Source organism: Vulpes lagopus, chromosome X (assembly GCF_018345385.1).
Source record: "Vulpes lagopus strain Blue_001 chromosome X, ASM1834538v1, whole genome shotgun sequence".
NCBI lineage: Eukaryota > Metazoa > Chordata > Mammalia > Carnivora > Canidae > Vulpes > Vulpes lagopus.
This window is the reverse complement of record NC_054848.1, coordinates 102,104,486-102,124,781: the sequence shown is the minus strand read 5'-3', so window position 1 is coordinate 102,124,781 and position 20,296 is coordinate 102,104,486. Positions and strand designations below refer to the sequence as shown.

Genomic DNA, 20,296 nt, shown 5'->3' with positions numbered 1-20,296 from the left:
AACAGCATTAAGAAAAAACTAGGAACAGAAAGGAACTTCCTCAGCCTGATAAAGGATATCAACGAAAAACGCCAACTAAAACCTCACTTAATGGTAAAAGACTCTAAGTTTCATCCTAAGATCAAGAACAACACAGAATGTTCATTCTTACACATCTATACAACATTGTACTGAGATACAATCTAGGACAATTAGATAAGGAAATGAAATCAAATTCATCTGGATTAGAAAGTAAGAAGTAAAGCTATATATACTTGTAAATGACATAATATTATACATATGAAGTCCTACAAAATACACAAAGAAACTCTTGAAATGAATAAATTAGTTGTCAGATCACAAGCAAAAGATAAAAAAATCTATTTCAATTATATTTCAATTACAATTTTCAATTGTATTGCACACAAATAATGAAAAATCTAATAATTAAATTAAGAAATAAGTTCCAAGCAAGATGGCGGAGGAGCAGGGTCTCCAGGTCACCTGTCCTCAACAAATTACCTAGAAAACCTTCAAATCATCCTGAAAATCTACGAATTCGGCCTGAGATTCAAAGAGAGACCAGCTGGAACGCTACAGTGAGAAGAGTTCGCGCTTCTATCAAGGTAGGAAGACGGGGAAAAAGAAATAAAGAAACAAAAGGCCTCCAAGGGGGAGGGGCCCCGCGAGGAGCCGGGCTGAGGCCGGGGCGAGTGTCCCCAGGACAGGAGAGCCCCGTCCCGGAGGAGCAGGAGCTGCACCGACCTTCCCCACGGAAAGGCCTCCCGGGGAATTGGAGCAGGATCCCCAGAAAGGCGGGGATGCCCTCGGGCTCCCTGGGACAGTAACAGGCACCTGCGCCCCGGAGAGTGCGCCGAGCTCCCTAAGGGCTGCAGCGCTCAGCGGGACCGGAGCAGCTCGGAGGGGCTCGGGCGGCGGCTCCGCGGAGGGGGCTGCGCGGCTCCGGGAACAGCTCGGCGGCGGCGGCTCGGGCGGAGGAAGAAGCTCCGCGCGGAGGGGGCGGCGCGGCTCCGGGAACAGCTCGGAGGGGCGCGGGCGGCGGCTCCGCGGAGGGGGCGGCGCGGCTCCGGGAACAGCTCGGAGGGGCTCGGGCGGCGGCTCCGCGGAGGGGGCTGCGGGGCTCCAGGAGCGCGAATCCAACAGTGCAGACCCCGGAGCACAGGGCGCCAGGACACAGCCCAGGATCCGGCCTCCCCCGGGTCAGGCAGAGGCCGGGAGGGCCCAGGACAGCGAGGACCCTCCTGCCTGGAACTGAGCAGGTCAGCGGCCCCGCCCGGGAGCCCACAGGCCCTGCAGACGGAGAGCCCCGGAGCTACTGCGGGAGCTGACTCCAGGGTCCCAGAGCTGCCCCGGCCACTGTGGCTTCCTCCCGGGGCCTCACAGGGTGAACAACCCCCACTGAGCGCTGCACCAGGCAGGGGCAGAGCAGCTCCCCCAAGTGCTAACACCTGAGAATCAGCACAGCAGGCCCCTCCCCCAGAAGACCACAGAGACGGACCAGTTCCAAGGGAAGTCAAGGGACTTAAAGTACACAGAATCAGAAGATACTCCCCCGTGATTTTTTGTTTGTTTGTTTGTTGTTTTTGTTTTGTTTTGTTTTGTGCTTTTTTTTCTTTCTTTCTCCTTGATTTCTGATGGCTTCCCCCACCCCACCCCACCCTTTTTTTTCTTTTTTCTCCTTTCTTTCTCTTTCTCTTTTTCTTCTCTTTCCCCCCTTTTTTTCCCTCTTTCTCTTTTTTCTTTTTCTCTTTTCTTTCCTTCTCTCTCTTTTTCTCCTTTTCCCAATACAACTTGTTTTTCGCCACTCTGCACTGAGCAAAATGACTAGAAGGAAAACCTCACCTCAAGAAAAAGAATCAGGAACAGCCCTCTCTCCCACAGGGTTACAAAATCTGGATTACAATTCAATGTCAGAAAGCCAATTCAGAAGCACTATTATACAGCTACTGGTGGCTCTAGAAAAAACCATAAAGGACTCAAGAGACTTCATGACTGCAGAATTTAGATCCAATCAGGCAGAAATTAAAAATCAATTAAATGAGATGCAATCCAAGCTAGAAGTCCTAACGACGAGGGTTAACGAGGTGGAAGAACGAGTGAGTGACTTAGAAGACAAGTTGATGGCAAAGAGGGAAACTGAGGAAAAAAGAGACAGGCAATTAAAAGACCATGAGGATAGATTAAGGGAAATAAATGACAGCCTGATGAAGAAAAACCTACGTTTAATTGGGGTTCCCGAGGGTGCCGAAAGGGACAGAGGGCCAGAATAGGTATTTGAACAAATCATAGCTGAAAACTTTCCGAATCTGGGAAGGGAAACAGGCATTCAGATCCAGGAAACAGAGAGATCCCCCCCTAAAATCAACAAAAACCGTTCAACACCTCGACATTTAATAGTGAAGCTTGCAAATTCCAAAGATAAGGAGAAGATCCTTAAAGCAGCAAGAGAAAAAAAGTCCCTGACTTTTATGGGGAGGAATATTAGGGTAACAGCAGACCTCTCCACAGAGACCTGGCAGGCCAGAAAGGGCTGGCAGGATATATTCAGGGTCCTAAATGAAAAGAACATGCAACCAAGAATACTTTATCCAGCAAGGCTCTCATTCAAAATGGAAGGAGAGATAAAGAGCTTCCAAGACAGGCAGGAACTGAAAGAATATGTGACCTCCAAACCAGCTCTGCAAGAAATTTTAAGGGGGACTCTTAAAATTCCCCTTTAAGAAGAAGTTCAGTGGAACAATCCACAAAAACAAGGACTGAATAGATGTGATGACACTAAACTCATATCTATCAATAGTAACTCTGAACGTGAACGGGCTTAATGACCCCATCAAAAGGCGCAGGGTTTCAGACTGGATAAAAAAGCAGGACCCATCTATTTGCTGTCTACAAGAGACTCATTTTAGACAGAAGGACACCTACAACCTGAAAATAAAAGGTTGGAGAACCATTTACCATTCAAATGGTCCTCAAAAGAAAGCAGGGGTAGCCATCCTTATATCAGATAAATTAAAATTTACCCCGAAGCCTATAGTGAGAGATGAAGAGGGACACTATCTCATACTCAAAGGATCTATCCAACAAGAGGACTTAACAATCCTCAATATATATGCCCCGAATGTGGGAGCTGCCAAATATTTAAACCAATTAATAACCAAACTGAAGAAATACTTTGATAATAATACACTTATACTTGGTGACTTCAATCTAGCTCTTTCTATATTAGATAGGTCTTCTAAGCACAACATATCCAAAGAAACGAGAGCTTTAAATGATACACTGGACCAGATGGATTTCACAGATATCTACAGAACTATACATCCAAACTCAACTGAATACACATTCTTCTCAAGTGCACATGGAACTTTCTCCAGAATAGACCACATACTGGGTCACAAATCGGGTCTGAACCGATACCAAAAGATCGGGATAGTCCCCTGTATATTCTCAGACCATAATGCCTTGAAATTAGAACTTAATCACAACAAGAAGTTTGGAAGGACCACAAACACATGGAGGTTAAGGACCATCCTGCTAAAAGATGAAAAGGTCAACCAGGAAATTAAGGAAGAATTGAGAAGATTCATGGAAACTAATGAGAATGAAGATACAACCGTTCAAAATCTTTGGGACGCAGCAAAAGCAGTCCTGAGGGGGAAATACATCGCAATACAAGCATCCATTCAAAAACTGGAAAGATCTCAAATTCAAAAGCTCACCTTACACATAAAGGAACTAGAGAAAAAGCAGCAAATAGACCCCACCCCCAACAGAAGAAGACAGTTAATTAAAATTCGAGCAGAACTCAATGATATCGAGACCAAAAGAACTGTGGAACAGATCAACAGAACCAGGAGTTGGTTCTTTGAAAGAATTAATAAGATAGATAAACCATTACCGAACCTTATTAAAAAGAAGAGAGAGAAGACTCAAATTAATAAAATCATGAATGAGAAAGGAGAGATCACTACCAACACCAAGGAAATACAAACGATTCTAAAGACATATTATGAACAGCTGTATGCCAATAAATTAGGAAATCTAGAAGAAATGGATGCATTCCTGGAAAGCCACAAACTACCAAAACTGGAACAGGAAGAAATAGAAAACCTGAACAGGCCAATAACCAGGGAGGAAATTGAAGCAGTCATCAAAAACCTCCCGAGACACAAGAGTCCAGGGCCAGATGGCTTCCCAGGGGAATTCTATCAAACGTTTAAAGAAGAAATCATACCTATTCTACTAAAGCTGTTTGGAAAGATAGAAAGAGATGGAGTACTTCCAAATTAATTCTATGAGGCCAGCATCACCTTAATTCTGAAACCAGACAAAGACCCCACCAAAAAGGAGAATTACAGACCAATATCCCTGATGAACATGGATGCAAAAATTCTCAACAAGATACTAGCCAATAGGATCCAACAACACATGAAGAAAATTATTCACCATGACCAAGTAGGATTTATCCCCGGGACACAAGGCTGGTTCAACACTCGTAAAACAATCAATGTGATTCATCATATCAGCAAGAGAAAAACCAAGAACCATATGATCCTCTCATTGGATGCAGAGAAAGCATTTGACAAAATACAGCATCCATTCCTGATCAAAACACTTCAGAGTGTTGGGATAGAGGGAACTTTCCTCGACATCTTAAAAGCCATCTACGAAAAGCCCACAGCAAATATCATTCTCAATGGGGAAGCACTGGGAGCCTTTCCCCTAAGATCAGGAACAAGACAGGGATGTCCACTCTCACCACTGCTGTTCAACATAGTTCTGGAAGTCCTCGCCTCAGCAATCAGACAACAAAAAGACATTAAAGGCATTCAAATTGGCAAAGAAGAAGTCAAACTCTCCCTCTTCGCCGATGACATGATACTCTACATAGAAAACCCAAAAGCCTCCACCCCAAGATTGCTAGAACTCATACAGCAATTTGGTAACGTGGCAGGATACAAAATCAATGCCCAGAAATCAATGGCATTTCTATACACTAACAATGAGACTGAAGAAAGAGAAATTAAGGAGTCAATCCCATTTACAATTGCACCCAAAAGCATAAGATACCTAGGAATAAACCTAACCAAAGAGGTGAAGGATCTATACCCTAAAAACTATAGAACACTTCTGAAAGAAATTGAGGAAGACACAAAGAGATGGAAAAATATTCCATGCTCATGGATTGGAAGAATTAACATTGTGAAAATGTCAATGTTACCCAGGGCAATTTACACGTTTAATGCAATCCCTATCAAAATACCATGGACTTTCTTCAGAGAGTTAGAACAAATTATTTTAAGATTTGTGTGGAATCAGAAAAGACCCCGAATAGCCAGGGGAATTTAAAAAAAAAAAACCATAGCTGGGGGCATCACAATGCCAGATTTCAGGTTGTACTACAAAGCTGTGGTCATCAAGACAGTGTGGTACTGGCACAAAAACAGACACATAGATCAATGGAACAGAATAGAGAACCCAGAAGTGGATCCTGAAATGTATGGTCATCTAATATTCGATAAAGGAGGAAAGACTATCCATTGGAAGAAAGACAGTCTCTTCAATAAATGGTGTTGGGAAAATTGGACATCCACATGCAGAAGAATGAAACTGGACCACTCTCTTTCACCATACACAAAGATAAACTCAAAATGGATGAGAGATCTAAATGTGAGACCAGTGTCCATCAAAATCCTAGAGGAGAACACAGGCAACACCCTTTTTGAACTCGGCCACAGTAACTTCTTGCAAGATACATCCACAAAGGCAAAAGAAACAAAAGCAAAAATGAACTATTGGGACTTCATCAAGATAAGAAGCTTTTGCACAGCAAAGGATACAGTCAACAAAACTAAAAGACAACCTACAGAATGGGAGAAGATATTTGCAAACGACATATCAGATAAAGGGCTAGTTTCCAAAATCTATAAAGAACTTATTAAACTCAACACCAAAGAAAGAAACAATCCAATCATGAAATGGGCAAAAGACATGAAGAGAAATCTCACAGAGGAAGACATGGACATGGCCAACATGCACATGAGAAAATGCTCTGCATCACTTGCCATCAGGGAAATACAAATCAAAACCACAATGAGATACCACCTCACACCAGTCAGAATGGGGAACATTAACAAGGCAGGAAACAACAAATGTTGGAGAGGATGCGGAGAAAAGGGAACCCTCTTACACTGTTGGTGGGAATGTGAACTGGTGCAGCCACTCTGGAAAACTGTGTGGAGGTTCCTCAAAGAGTTAAAAATAGACCTGCCCTACGACCCAGCAAATGCCCTGCTGGGGATTTACCCCAAAGATTCAGATGCAATGAAACGTCGGGACACCTGCACCCCGATGTTTCTAGCAGCAATGGCCATAATAGCCAAACTGTGGAAGGAGCCTCGGTGTCCATCGAAAGATGAATGGATAAAGAAGATGTGGTTTATGTATACAATGGAATATTACTCAGCAATTAGAAACGACAAATACCCACCATTTGCTTCAACGTGGATGGACCTGGAGGGTATTATGCTGAGTGAAATAAGTCAATCGGAGAAGGACAAGCAGTGTATGTTCTCATTCATTTGGGGAATATAAATAATAGTGAAAGGGAATATAAAGGAAGGGAGAAGAAATGTGTGGGAAATATCAGGAAGGGAGACAGAACATAAAGACTCCTAACTCGGGGAAACGAACTAGGGGTGGTGGAAGGGGGGAGGAGGGCGGGTGTTGGAGGGGAATGGGTGAAGGGCACTGAGGTGGACACTTGACGGGATGAGCACTGGGTGTTTTTCTGTATGTTGGTAAATTGAACACCAATAAAAATTAATTAAAAAAAAAAAAGAAATAAGTTCCATCTACAATAGTGCCAAAAGTAAGAAAATATATAGGAATAAATTTTAACAAAATACATGCAAGACATAAGCTTTTTAAACTAGAAAACATTGCTGAAAAAATTAAAAGAAATCTAAATAAATGGAAAGATGTTCCATTTTCACAGATAAGAATACATAATTGTTATCAATGTACAAATTCAACACAATGCCCATCAAAATTCAACTGGCTACTTTTTACAATTTTACAATCTCATCATAAAATTTAAATAGAAATGCAAGGAATCCAATACAGCCAAAACAATTTTGACAGAATAAAGTTGGACAACCCACAATTCCCACTTTCAAAGCATACTACAAAATTACACTAATTAAAAGAGTATGGTTCTTATATAAAGATAGACATATAGATCAATGGAAAAATCAAAAGTCCAAAAATAAACTCTACACATATGGTCAATTGATTTTGATGAGGATTCCAAGACAAAGTAACAGACCTAGATAGACTCTTCCACAAATGCTACTGAAACAACCAAATATCCATGTGTAAAAGAATGAAATTAGGGGATCCCTGGGTGGCTCAGCGGTTTAGTGCCTGCCTTCAGCCCAGGGCATGATCCTGGAGTCCCAGGGTTGAGTCCCACATCAGGATCCCTGAGTGGAGCCTGCTTCTCCCTCTGACTGGGTCTCTGCCTCTCTCTCTCTCTCTCTCTCTCTCTCTCTCTCTTAAACCACTACCTTACACCATAGACAAAAATTAACTCAAATAGATCACATACATAAACATAAGTTAAAACTATGAAATTATTAGAAGAAAATTTAGGATTTAATTTTTATGGTTTTGGTGTTGACAAATGGTTTTTTCCTGCTCTCTTATTTTATTATTTTTTTAATTTTCATTCCAGTACAGTTAACATACAGTGTTATATTAGTTTCAGGTGTACAATAGAGTGGTTCAACAATTCTATACATTACTCAGTGCTCATCATGATAAATGTACTCTTAATTCCTATCAACAAGTGGTTTCTTTAATACAAAAATAAAGTGCTAGTGACAGAAGATAAAACAGACTTCATCAAAAACTAAAACCTTTTGTAGTGTGAAGTACATTATTATAGAAGTGAGAAGATAATTAAGTTGGGAAAAGCATATGAAAATTATATTTTTTAATAAATTTATTTTTATTGGTGTTCATTCAATTTGCCAACATACAGAATAGCACCCAGTGCTCATCCCGTCAAGTGGGCCACCTCAGTGCCCGCCACCCAGTCACCCCCACCCCCCGCCCACCTCCCCTTCCACCACCCCTAGTTCGTTTCCCAGAGTTAGGAGTCTTCCATGTTCGGTCTCCCTTTCTGAAGTTTCCCACTTATGAAAATTATATTTTTGATAAATTACCTACATCTAGTTTTTATAAAGAATAGTTATATGTCAATAAAGAAAGAGAAATAAAATAATATTCAAATATTCCATTGTATATACACAACATCTTCTTTATCCATTTATGAGTCAATAAACATTTGGGCTCTTTCCATAATTTAGTTATTGTAGATAATACCATTATAAACATAGGGGAGCATGTATCCTTTTGAATCTCTATTTTTGTATCCTTTGGGTAAATATCTAGCAGTGCAATTGCTGGATTGTAGTGTAGTTCTAGTTTTAACTTTATGAGGAACCTTCATACTGTTTTCCACAGCGGCTGCATCAGCTTGCATTCCCACTAATAGTGCAAGAGGGTTCCCCTTTCTCTGCATCTTAGCCAACATCTGTTGTTTCTTGTGTTGTTAAATTTAGCCATTCTGACAGGTGTGAGGTAACTTACTGTAGTTTTGATTTGTATTTCCCTGATGATAGTGATGTTGAGCATCTTTTCATGGTCTGTTAGCCACATGGATGTCTTCTTTGGATTGATTAATGTCTATTCATGTCTTCTGCCCATTTCTTAACTGAACAATTGATTTTTTTGAGTGTTTGGTAAGTCTTTTTTTTATAGATTTTGGATACTAACCCTTTATCAAGCATGTCATTTGCAAATATCTTCTCCCATTCTGAAGGCTGCTTTTTAGTTTTGTTGATTGTTTCTTTTTCTGTGCAAAAGCTTTTTACTATAACGAGGTCTCAATTGTTCATTTTTGTTTCCTTTGCCTCTGGCAATTTGTTTAGTAAGAAGTTGCTATGGCCCCATCAAAGAGGTTGCTGCCTGTGTTCTCTAGGATTTTGACATTTTCCTGTCTCGTATTTAGGTTTTTCATCCACTTTGTATTCATTTTTGTGTATGGTGGAAGGTGGTCCAGCTTCATTCTTCTACATGTGACTGTCCAGTTTTCCAACACCATTTGAAAGAAACCTTGCTATTTGCAACAATGTGGATGGAGCTAGAGTGTGTATTATGCTAAATGAAATAAGTCAATCAAAGAAAGACAAATATCATATGATTTCACTCATTTGTGGAATTTAAGAAACAAAACAGATGAACATAGGGAAAAGGGGAAAGAAGAAAGGCAAACCGTAAAATAGACTCTTAGCTATAGAGAACAAACTCAGGGTTGCCAAGGAGATAGAGAGGAAGTTGGATGGGAAGGTGGACTAAATGGGTGATGGGAATTAAAGAGGCACTTGTGATGAGCACTGGGTATTGAATGTGATGAATCCATAAATTCTACTCTTGAAACTAATATTGCACTGTATGTTGACTGGTTAGAATTTAAATAAAAACTTGAAATAAAAAATATATTTATATATAAATAGGCAGACTTTAAATAGACATTTCTTTAAAGAATATACATAAATGGCAAATAAACACATGAAAAGATGCTCAGTATTGTGAGTCATTAAGGAAACATAAGTCAAAAGCACAATCAAATGTCATTTTGTATCTACCACGATGGTTGTAATTTAAAAAGATGAAAAACTAACAATATTGGCAAAAATATGAAGAAATTGGAAACCTCATACATTGCAGGTGGAATGGGAAAATGATGCAGCTACTTTGGAAAACAGTGTGACATTTCCTCAAAGTATTAAACATAGAGTTTCTATTTGAATCCCAAATTCCTCTCCTATGTATTTATCCCAGAGAAATAAAAACATATGTGCACACAAAAATTTGTACTTAAATGTTCATAGTATCATTATTCATAGCAGTCAAAAGTGGAAACAACCCAAATACCTGTTAGCTAATGAAGGGATAAATAAAGTGTGGTATGTCCATGATATAGAATACTTACTGCCAATAACAAATGAATCTAGTACTTACATATAATCCAATATGGGTCAACCAGAATACAGTCACCAAACGACACATACTATGTGGTTCCCTTTATAGAAAATGCTTGCAATATGTAACTTTATAGAGACAGAGCTTAAGTTAGTAATTAATTGCCAAGAGCTAAAGGCTAAAGAGAATGGGGAGTGACTGCAAATGTGTATAAGTTTTCTTTTAGCAGGGAGATAAATGTTGCAAATGTGAAGTGCTTACAGATAACTCTGACAGAAAGGCAAGACTACTGAAAACTAAAAATATATCTATAATACGTAAAAAACTAAAAATATATATAATGCACATAAAACTATAAAATATATTATATATATGTATATATAATATACATAATTCAGCCATAAAAAGGAAGGAAATCCTGCCATTTGCAACAACACGATTGCACCTTGAAGGCATTAAGCTAAGTGAAATAACTCAGACAGAGAAAGACAAATACTGTATGATCTCACTTAGACATGGAATCTAAAAACATCAAACTCATAGAAACAGAGAGTAGAATTGTGGTTGCCAGAGCTGAGGAGTGGGAAATAGAGAGGTATTGGTCAAAGGATACAGACTTTCAAGTATAAAATGAGCAATTTCCAGGGATCTAATGCACAGCATGATGATGACAGTTTATAATACTGTATTATGTACTAGAAAGTTGCTATGAGAGTAGAGCTTTAATGTTCTCATCACCACCACCACATAACAATAAAATGGTAAGTATGTGACATACAGGATATGTGAACTAACCTTATTGCAGTAAACACTTTGCACTATATATGTACCAAATTATCACATTGTAAACCTTAAATTTACACAATGTTATATGTCAATTATATCTCAATAAAGCTGGAGGGAAAATTACAGCAATCAAGATAGTACTGGGACACCTGAGTGGCTCAGCGGTTAAGCATCTGCCTTCGGCTCAGGGCGATCCTGGAATCCCGGGATCAGATGGAGTCCCTCATCCAGCTCCCTGCATGGAGCCTGCTAATCTCTCTGCCCCCCCTCTCTCTCTGTCCCTCATGATTAAATAAATAAATCTAAAGAGAGAGAAAGGGAGAGAGAGATGGTACTGACATAAAAGTAAACAAATAGAGCATCAGACAGAGTAAAAAATGCAGAAATATACACAAAATGAATGATCAATTGATTTTGGACAAAGTCGTATAGGCAATTAAACAGCAAACAGTCTTTTCAATAAATGTTGCTAGAAAATGTGGATACGTGTGGAAGAAAAAAATGAACTTCAATTCATACTTCACACTATATACAAAATCAACTCAAAATACATTGTAGACAGAAAAAGAAAAACTAAAAATATAAGTTTTATTTTTATTTTCTTAATATGTATCACATTGATTAGCATCACTAGACTTTGGAGAAATGCAAATCAAAACCAGAATGAGAAACAATTCATACCACTAGCAAAGCCGTAATCAAAAAGATGTAATAAAAATGGCTGGCAAGGATGTAAAGAAATGGGAACTTTCATGCATCACTGGTAAGAACGTAAAATAGTACGCTCACTTTAAAAAAAATAACTGACACTTTCTCAAAAATGTTCAAAGTAGAGTTGCCATATGACCCAGAAACTCCATTCCTAGGTACAGTACCTAAGAAATAAAACTGTATCTTCACACAAAAACTTGTACACAAGTTTTATAGCAGCATTATTTATGATAAGAAAAAGGGGAAACAACTCACGTGGCTTTCAACGGATTATTGGATAAATAAAACTAGAAAACTTCTGGAATAAACATACCAGAAAACAGTAGGGGGCCTGGGATGCAAAATTGAAGGACCTCTTTGCTCTCAGGGACCTGCACAACTTTGCAAGTGAGATCCTCCTTAAGTTTTGTGCCCAAGGCTCCTCATCTTCTCACTGTAATGTAGACTTTGGGAGAAATGCTTAGTGATTTGGGGACAGGCAAAAATTCTTACAAAGGAAACTAAAAGTAAGATCCTAAGATTTTTTAACATTATCATCAGAACTTTGTTAAAATAAAAAAAAAAAAAAAACTTCTGCTCTTTGAAAGATTCTGTTAAGAGAATGAAAGACAAGTCACAGACTGGAAAAAATAATAATCCAGAATGTATAAAGAACTTTCAGTTGTCTCAAAAATCTGAGTTAAAACGAGGCAGAAGATTTGGACAGATACATAACCAAAGGCTGAGGTAAAGTATGAAAAATGCTCAGTATAATTATTGAGTAGGTACATGCAAGTTAAATATGGTACATCCATATATAAAATGTTATTTGTTATTAAAAAGGAATGAAGTACTGATGTGTGTTATCATATAGATGAAACTTGAAAATGATATGCTACATGAAAGAAGCCACTCACAATATATCACACATTCTATGACTCCATTTCCATGCAATGTCTAGAATAGAAAAACCTGCAGAGATAGAAAGTAGTTTAGTGGTTGCCTAAGCTTGGGGAAAGGAAGGATAGAGAGTGACTGTTAATTGGTATATGGTTGCTTTTTGGAGTGGTGAATATAGGATTAAATTAGGCTATGGCAATGGTTGCACAACTCTGTGAATACAATTAAAAATATCTAATTGTAAACTCTAAATTATAAATTCTATAATATGGAAATTATATCTAAATACATTTTTTAAATATCCAGGAGACTTGTACTCAGGATAAGATCACATAGATCTTTTTTGCCCAAGCTCCTCCCTACTAAATACAACTATAAACCCTGGAAATAACTGCAGAGCAAACCAAAAGAGAATTCTGAAAGATGAAAGAGGAAGATGCACTGGCTTGAAATCCCAGGACTGGAGAAACAGCACAATATCAAGACATCCTATGACCTCTCACCCAACAGAAAAAAGTGACCCAGGCCTGCCATTTCCTGAATTCCAGCTTCATTTTAGCAACACAAGGTGGTCCAGGTAGGCTCATTGTTCCTCTAGATCTAGGTGCTCAAGTCCCACCTACAACAGGTGAGCCAGACAGCAGTACAAATCAACAGCAGAAAGATAACAGAAAACTTTCAAAACTTGGAAATGAAACTAACCTTCTAAATAATCCATGGGTCAAAGAGAAAGTCTCAAGGGAAATAAAAAAATATATTAAGCAGAATGAAAATACAACATATCAAAACTTGTGGTACCCTGTAAAAGTACTGAGGCTTACATTAGAAAAGAGAAGACAGTAATGTAAGTTCCTACCTAAAGACACAAGAGAAGAGAAAATAAAACCAGAATAAAGCAGAAGAGAGGATGTATTTGAGGTGAGTTAGACTCAAAGGGCTGTTATTTGATGGGAATGAGGTAGAAATGGAATATAAATGAGAGGAGAATTAGGGAAGGAGATGACCTCGGGCATGTGAAAGGATTGCTGAGTGGCCTGAGGAACCATCTCAGGTTGGAAATTCTACCTATTAAGATACATCAATGTGTGGAGTGCTACTTTCTCTCACATGAGCCATTATTTGATTGCAGAGATCAGATTTACAGAGGATCTCAAACCTGAGAATAACTAGCACAGATGTGGTATTTGGAGGGAAATAGGTTGAAGATGTGGTCGGTTCAAAATCAATATTCCTGGACAGAAGTAAAGAGGAAAGGAAGGGCTTGAGCTACTGGATATCTCAATGAAGCTAAATAGTAAATCATGTATGTCCTAGCCACTGTTAGGAGATTCCAGTCACAGTGGAGTTGAGTCTTCAGAAGTCCAGTCATTCCCAGTGAGCCAAGTGGCTTGAAGTGCTAAGTATTGAAAGGACAGGGTGGTGAAGTCAGGGTGTGTGGGATGGGTCTTCCAGGCAGATATTGCTGAGGTCCACCTAGGGTGAGGAAAGCATTTGGAGTATTGGGGAAGAGTGAGGCTTAGAGAATGGGCAAGAGGGAGGCTAATGCCCACATCTACTCACCACCCTCAGCTCAAACTCCCTGGTTAGCAGTCAGAACTGGGGAGGAACGTAAGGAAAACAATAAGTTGGGGGGGGTACCTGGTTTCAGGAAAGGCCAGGAAGTAAAAGGATTGTTTTGAAACAATCTACTTTCCTGCTTATTATCTGGCTTGTGTGTGGTTTTTAAACTGAGCGGGGAGAGCCAGGCAAACTCTTCTGGGGACACATTTTATTATTTTGGTCCTGTAAAGTTTTGGGAATGGCAGTCAGAAGGTTTGTCTGAGTATTAATCTGGATCTCTGACCTCAAACATGTTGTTTCCCAATAGAAGCCCTTGTGTGACCATTTATATAAGGTAAGAGTTGGAATGGATGACCTCTACATTTCCCACTGGCTTTAATCTCTATGGGCCCTAGATGCAACCGCTAGGGTCCACCTGAGATAGCAGGTGTCTAACACATTGTCCTATCTACACAGAAAGGACCTATGAGGAAAGAACATGAAACTTGCTTGTTGAAAGTGCAAATCCCATCCAAAAAACTTCCCAAAGATATCACCATGCATCTTCTTGTCTAGAGGAAGAATTCTAAAATGGATGGCCTAGCACGATGTAGTGGTTAAACCTCTAGCTTTGGAGACTGGCTGTTTTCCACTAACCAGATATGTCATTTGGGCAGATTATTTGACCTCTCTGTATTTCATTTTTTTAAAGGAAAAAAATGAGGATTACAGTAGCATGTATCTCATAGAGTTGCAAATATTTAAAAAAAAATGCATGTAAAGCTTCAAATCCAGTGGCAGACACTTTGGAAAAACTCAATATGTGTCAACTATCATTATAATAATGATTATAATTTAAAAAAATAAAAAATAGTGATTATAATTATTATGGGAGGGACCCGATATTACATTTCTGCTCTCTGTAAAACTCTGTGTGAGGAAATATCCTAAATCAAAGTGTGCAAAAATAAATAATACACAACATTTCACCTTCTGAGGCCCTGTCCCCGATACGGGAAATTTCCAAGCATGTCATGAAGTCTTAAGGTTGGAAGTGTCATCAATCAAACAGCTACATGTTCTTCTCTTACCCCTTCTCTTACCCTATGAAAAATCATAGATTTTTCAGATGCTTTCAGGTTTTCATTTTTCACCAGTCCAAGTGGGGAATTGAGACCATCTAGCGATCTCTCCCTTTATTCCCCTCCTTTCCCCATTGGAGGCCCTCTTCTTAAGCTTCATTCGTTCTCTTACTTCTCCTTTGTCCCTCCTCAACCATTTATTCTACTTTAACTGTTCCATTCTCTTTATTCAATCACAGCCTTTGCATCTTCCGTTTTACTCCTTTTTACTCCCTCTTCCTCTTTATCCCATATCCCCCCTCCTCTTTATTCCATGTCCCCAGCCCATCACCTCTGCCTCTTTATTCCCCATCAGTCTTGCTTTTTATCCCCCATAAACCGCCTTTTGTCCCCATCACCTCCATCCTTTCATCTCACAACACTTTCCCCTTCATATTCCATCACTTTCTCCTCCTTATTCCCCACCAACCCTCCCTTTTATCCCATATCCATCCTCCCTTATATTCCCCATTATCCCTCCCTTTTATCCCATGTCCCCCATTTATTCCATGTCCCCCACATCTCTGTTTATTCCCCATCACCACCTCTTTATTCCCCATCACCCATTTTTATTCCCCATACCCCCTTTTGTCCCCATAACATCACCCCATTATCCCACATCACCTCCTCCCCTTTATCCCACAACACCCTACCCCTCCATACTCCATCAGCTCTGCCCCCTTATTTCCCATTATCTCTCCCTTTTATCCCATTTATTCTAACTCTTCCTTTCTCTGTATTTAATCAAGCCTCTTCCCTTGTCTTCCATTTTACTCCTTTTAACTCACACCCTCTTCCTCTTTATCTCATGCCCCTTCTTTATTGAATGTCAACCACCCTCCCCTTTATTCCCCATCACTGCCTTATTCCCCACCACCCCTGCTTTTTATTCCCCATAAACCCTTTTTCCCATCACTTCCACCCCTTTATCACACATTACCCTTCCCCTTCATACCTCATCACCTCCTCCCCTTTATTTCCCACCACCCCTCTCTTTATGCCATTTATTCTACTTTAACTCTTCCATTCTCTTTATTCAACTGCAGGTCTTCCCATCTTCCATTTTATTTTTACTCCTCATCACCCTCTTCCTCTTTATTCCATGTCACCCACCCCTCCCACTTATTCATCACCCCTGTTTTTTATCCCCCATAACTTCCCTTTTGTCCTCATCATATCCATCCCTTTATCCCATATCACCCTTCCACTTCATACCCCATCACCTCTTCCTCTCTATTCCCCATCACTCCTTCCCTTTTGTCCCTATTACCTCCACTCCTTTATTCCACATCATTCTTCTCCTTTATTCATTATCCCCTCCCCTTTATTCATGTCATGTCTCCCCATTATTCCCCATAACCCTCCTCTTTATTCCACATGTCCCCCTCTGCTTTTCCCCCCTCTTCTGTATTCCATTCCTTTCCATCCCTTTAATCCATGTCACCCTCGCTCCTTTATTCCTCTTCCCTATCTCTCTTTCCCTTTCAGCTCCAGTTTCCCAACTCATCAGCACAATTTTCAAAATAAACACACACACACACACACACACACACACACACACACACACGGTAAGCCATGAATATGCTGCTGTCACAATACAGATGTTTATTAATGATTAAATGCCAGAGAAGTTTTAACAATCACAAATCTTCGAGCTCTGTGGTTGTTACCCATTGTGTGATCAATTTCTATCCCTCAATACAATACATTCTTCATTCTATGGACCTTAGCAGTTGTTACCCATCAATATCAGCTATAATTTTGGATGTCATACATAACCCATATCTGTGTGTTACCAGAGCATGTCCCGCAAATTTGTACCGTCCTGCATAGAGGAACTACAGAGACGATAGGTAAGAACATTTTAATCAGGTGACTTTAACTACTTGGAACTATGTGTTTCTACCTAACTAGCTGTTTTGCTGACAACAGGGTGTGAAATCCAGCTGTCTGTAAAACAGATCTAGGTAATAAAATCAAATTTTTCCTCTAACTTTTGATCCCAGAAGGCTAGTTAGGCTTATATTTGAGGTTTCCCTGTTAGCATGACCTGAGCAAACTGCACAGAATTTTGGGAGTGGCTGTTGGATGAGCCATTGGTCTAAATAATTTGGAGGGGAGAAAATCCTGAGGTGGTGGAGTTGCTGCGGGGACACGGCTATGAGTTGGTGTGACATGGTTTAGCATTAATTGTCAGCTGTCAGTAGGCTGACCTAACGTCCTAGCATGCCTCTTGAGGGCCTTTCCAATTGAGCTCTTGGGAGGAAGGAAGGAAAGTCAGGAAAAACATGCAATTCCCTTTTGGGGTGAGGGAAAGCACCTCGAGATTTGTGAGCTTCTCTGGGACAAGGTGTTACCACAAATGTCACATCAATTAATTGAAGGGCTGCAGTGTGGGAAAGCCAAGATCAGGGGTAAAAGAGAAAGGCAAGGTAGCACCAGGGAGCCTGGGCATGACACAGAAACATCTCTGCTTTTACTAGCTAAAGCGACCAAACATCCCCAGTGAAGGGGCTGGCTGTGTGTTTGGAATTCTCAGCCTGACCCGAGCATCAGGTGGAAATCCTTCTTACCCTCAGATCTTTACCTTCAACAGTCTCCTCAATGTTTCCTGTGACATCCCAGGTCTACCCCCACCCTTTTCCCCTGTCCGGCACCTTATAGAAGGAAAAACATCTAAGGAAAGAAGTAGCCGATGCCAGTTTTGGCCTCCTTCTCCCGAGGCACACGGAGCAATGGGCGGTCTTGCTCCAGAATGGGGGGGTTACCCGCTCCTTCCTCATCGTCATGGGAACGGGCAGTGCCGGGAGGCACAGCTGGCTCCTCAGAGGAACCTGGAAAATAGTAACAATGTTAACTCCTTATATTTCTAGACTTCATACTTTGCATAGCACCCAAGGTACTAAGACCTAATTTTACCCTTCAAATGCAATATGAGGCAAGAAGTTAGGATAGGAATGACTATCCCCATTTGACATGTTAAGAAGACTGCGACCTGACAGTAGAACATAGATCTCTAAATCTAAGCCCACTATGGAAGGTGGTGGGGTAGGGCTGAGTTAGAGAACAGAAAGAGTGAGACAGATACCCCCTGCTCAGAGCAAAAGGACAATACCACCAGGAAGGTGGGGAAGAGGGAGGCCTCCTAACAACCACCACCACCCTACAACCAGCCTGACTAATTTCACTAAGCAAATGAGTAACAAAGCTGGAGCTGGAAGCTTACAGCACTTCATGGAGGGGAGAAAGCAGGTGTCGGTCATCAATGACTCTGGGGAGGACTTGTGGTCCATGACTTGGCCAGGCCGAGATTTGTTTTTAAGGAGGGTGGTATCTACAGGAAATTTAACATCTGCATCTTCTGTATGGAACTGGATTGCCTTGGGACACCAAGCTTCTTTAGAGTCAAGATCCTTAGGCATTGGGACAACTTCCATATTCATGATTTCTTCAAGACTGACAGCCAGGTCTGGCTGAGGGTCTGGAATTGGGTTGAGAATGGAGACCTCTTCAGGCTCTGTCGCCAAATTGGTAACTTCATCCTCTTCAGAAGTGTTGGCTTGGTCTTTTTGAGAACTGGGAATTTCATTGTGGACTTTAGCATCTCCAGGCTCTGGAACCACATTAAGAACCGAGTTGTTTTCAAGATTGGGGTTTTCTTTAGAGTCTTGGATTCCACTGACATCAGAAGCTTCTTTGTGCCCTGGGATTTCTTCAGCATCTGAGGCTTCTTCACTGTTTGGGACTCCACTCATAGCTGAGGATTCTTCCTGGTCTTGAATTTCATCAAACTCAGTCACATCTTCAGGGCTTGTTACCACATGGAGAGCTGGGACCTCTTCAGGGATGGAGTCTTCTTCAGAGCCAGCAATTCCATTGATTTCTGGAGTTTCTTCCTGATCTGGAATTGCATCAGCATTTGAGGATTCATCATCATCTGGGATTTCATCAAGAGCTGGGACCTCTTCGAGATTAGGATCTTCTTCAGAACCTGGGTTTTCATCATTACCTGAAGCATCTACATGGTCTGGGATTTCATGGGTGTCTGAGGCTTCTTCATTGGTCGGGATTACATGGAAATAGGAAATTTCTGCAAGGTCAAGATTTTGGTTGTCTTCACAATCTGGTCCTTCTTCAGGGTCGGGATTTGGGTTTTCTCCAGGATTTGGGATTTCTTGCACATCAGGGGCTCCCTCAGGGTTTGGGACCATATCAAAATATGGTATTTCTTCAAAGTCTGGGATTTCAGTGAGTTCAGGAACTTCATCATCAGGGTCTAGAATACCTTCAAGGGGAGGAAGATCATCAAAAATCAGGGTATCATCATTGTCGTCGTCATCATCATCATCTTCTTCATCAAGCTCTGGGATGCCTTTGAGATGTGGGCCTTGAATCTCAAGGTCATTTTGGATCTCAAGACCTTGAACTTCCCCAAAGACTACTCCTTGATTGAGATACTCAAATACTAGCTCTTCGTGGACTGACACATCTTCCTCAGAGGACTCAACTTCCTCAAGGGACTCATCTTCAGCAAGGACCTGGCCTTCACCAAGGGATTGACCTTCAGCAAGGGCCTGATCTCCAGCAAGGGCCTGACCTCCAGCAGGGAACTGACCTTCATCAAAGGGCTTGCTCTGACCAAGGACAGCAGCCCGGGCTTCAGCAGAATTTTCCACTGGATCAGAAAGTAAAGCATCCTCTTCCATCTTTATGCGTGCACTCCTGGATGGGAATGAATTTGAAAAAGCGAGTCAGTTTTTATCCTTAGTTTGTCTAACATGATGGTGGTCTGGGATTAGAAGCCCCCATAGGAAATTCTGCACCAGGCTAAGCTTAAACAAACCAAGAAAACACTCACTGGATCTTCCTCAAATTCCTGCGTCTGATAAAGTCCAGGGCTTCAGGACTGGATTTCCACACACGCTTAGCAACCTGCTTCTGAATATGGGGAGGCACCTGAGAGTAAAATGAGCAATGTTAGCCTTTATTACATGACATTTTTATTTATTTTTAATTTTTTTTACATGGCATTTTTAAATTTACACTCATCCTTATCAGGACTGAAGGCACCATGACCAGCTAATGTAGGAGGAATTTCTGGGAGATTTGGTAGCTACCTTCTTTGGCTACCCTCAGGGATATATGTACAACTCTCCCTTGCCTTGAGAGTAGGAGAGAGATAGCTGTGAAATAAGTTTGTCCAAAAGTTT

The 20,296-nt window shown here is 40.7% G+C and overlaps 1 protein-coding gene across 2 annotated transcripts in view; it reads right to left on the bottom strand.

The window, feature by feature from the left end:
* Nucleotides 1–16,902: 16,902 nt before the first annotated feature.
* ARHGAP36 (Rho GTPase activating protein 36) overlaps nucleotides 16,903–20,296 on the bottom strand; it is a 30,603-nt gene continuing 27,209 nt past the window's right edge. For both annotated transcript variants that reach the window (XM_041741914.1, XM_041741913.1), the window contains 3 exons: nucleotides 19,945–20,042; nucleotides 19,702–19,808; nucleotides 16,903–17,920 (listed from right to left, as the gene is read on the bottom strand). In XM_041741914.1, the coding sequence (XP_041597848.1) occupies nucleotides 17,763–17,920; nucleotides 19,702–19,808; nucleotides 19,945–20,042 (363 nt within the window). In that variant the 3' untranslated portion in view covers nucleotides 16,903–17,762. The remainder of the gene's footprint in view (nucleotides 17,921–19,701; nucleotides 19,809–19,944; nucleotides 20,043–20,296) is intronic.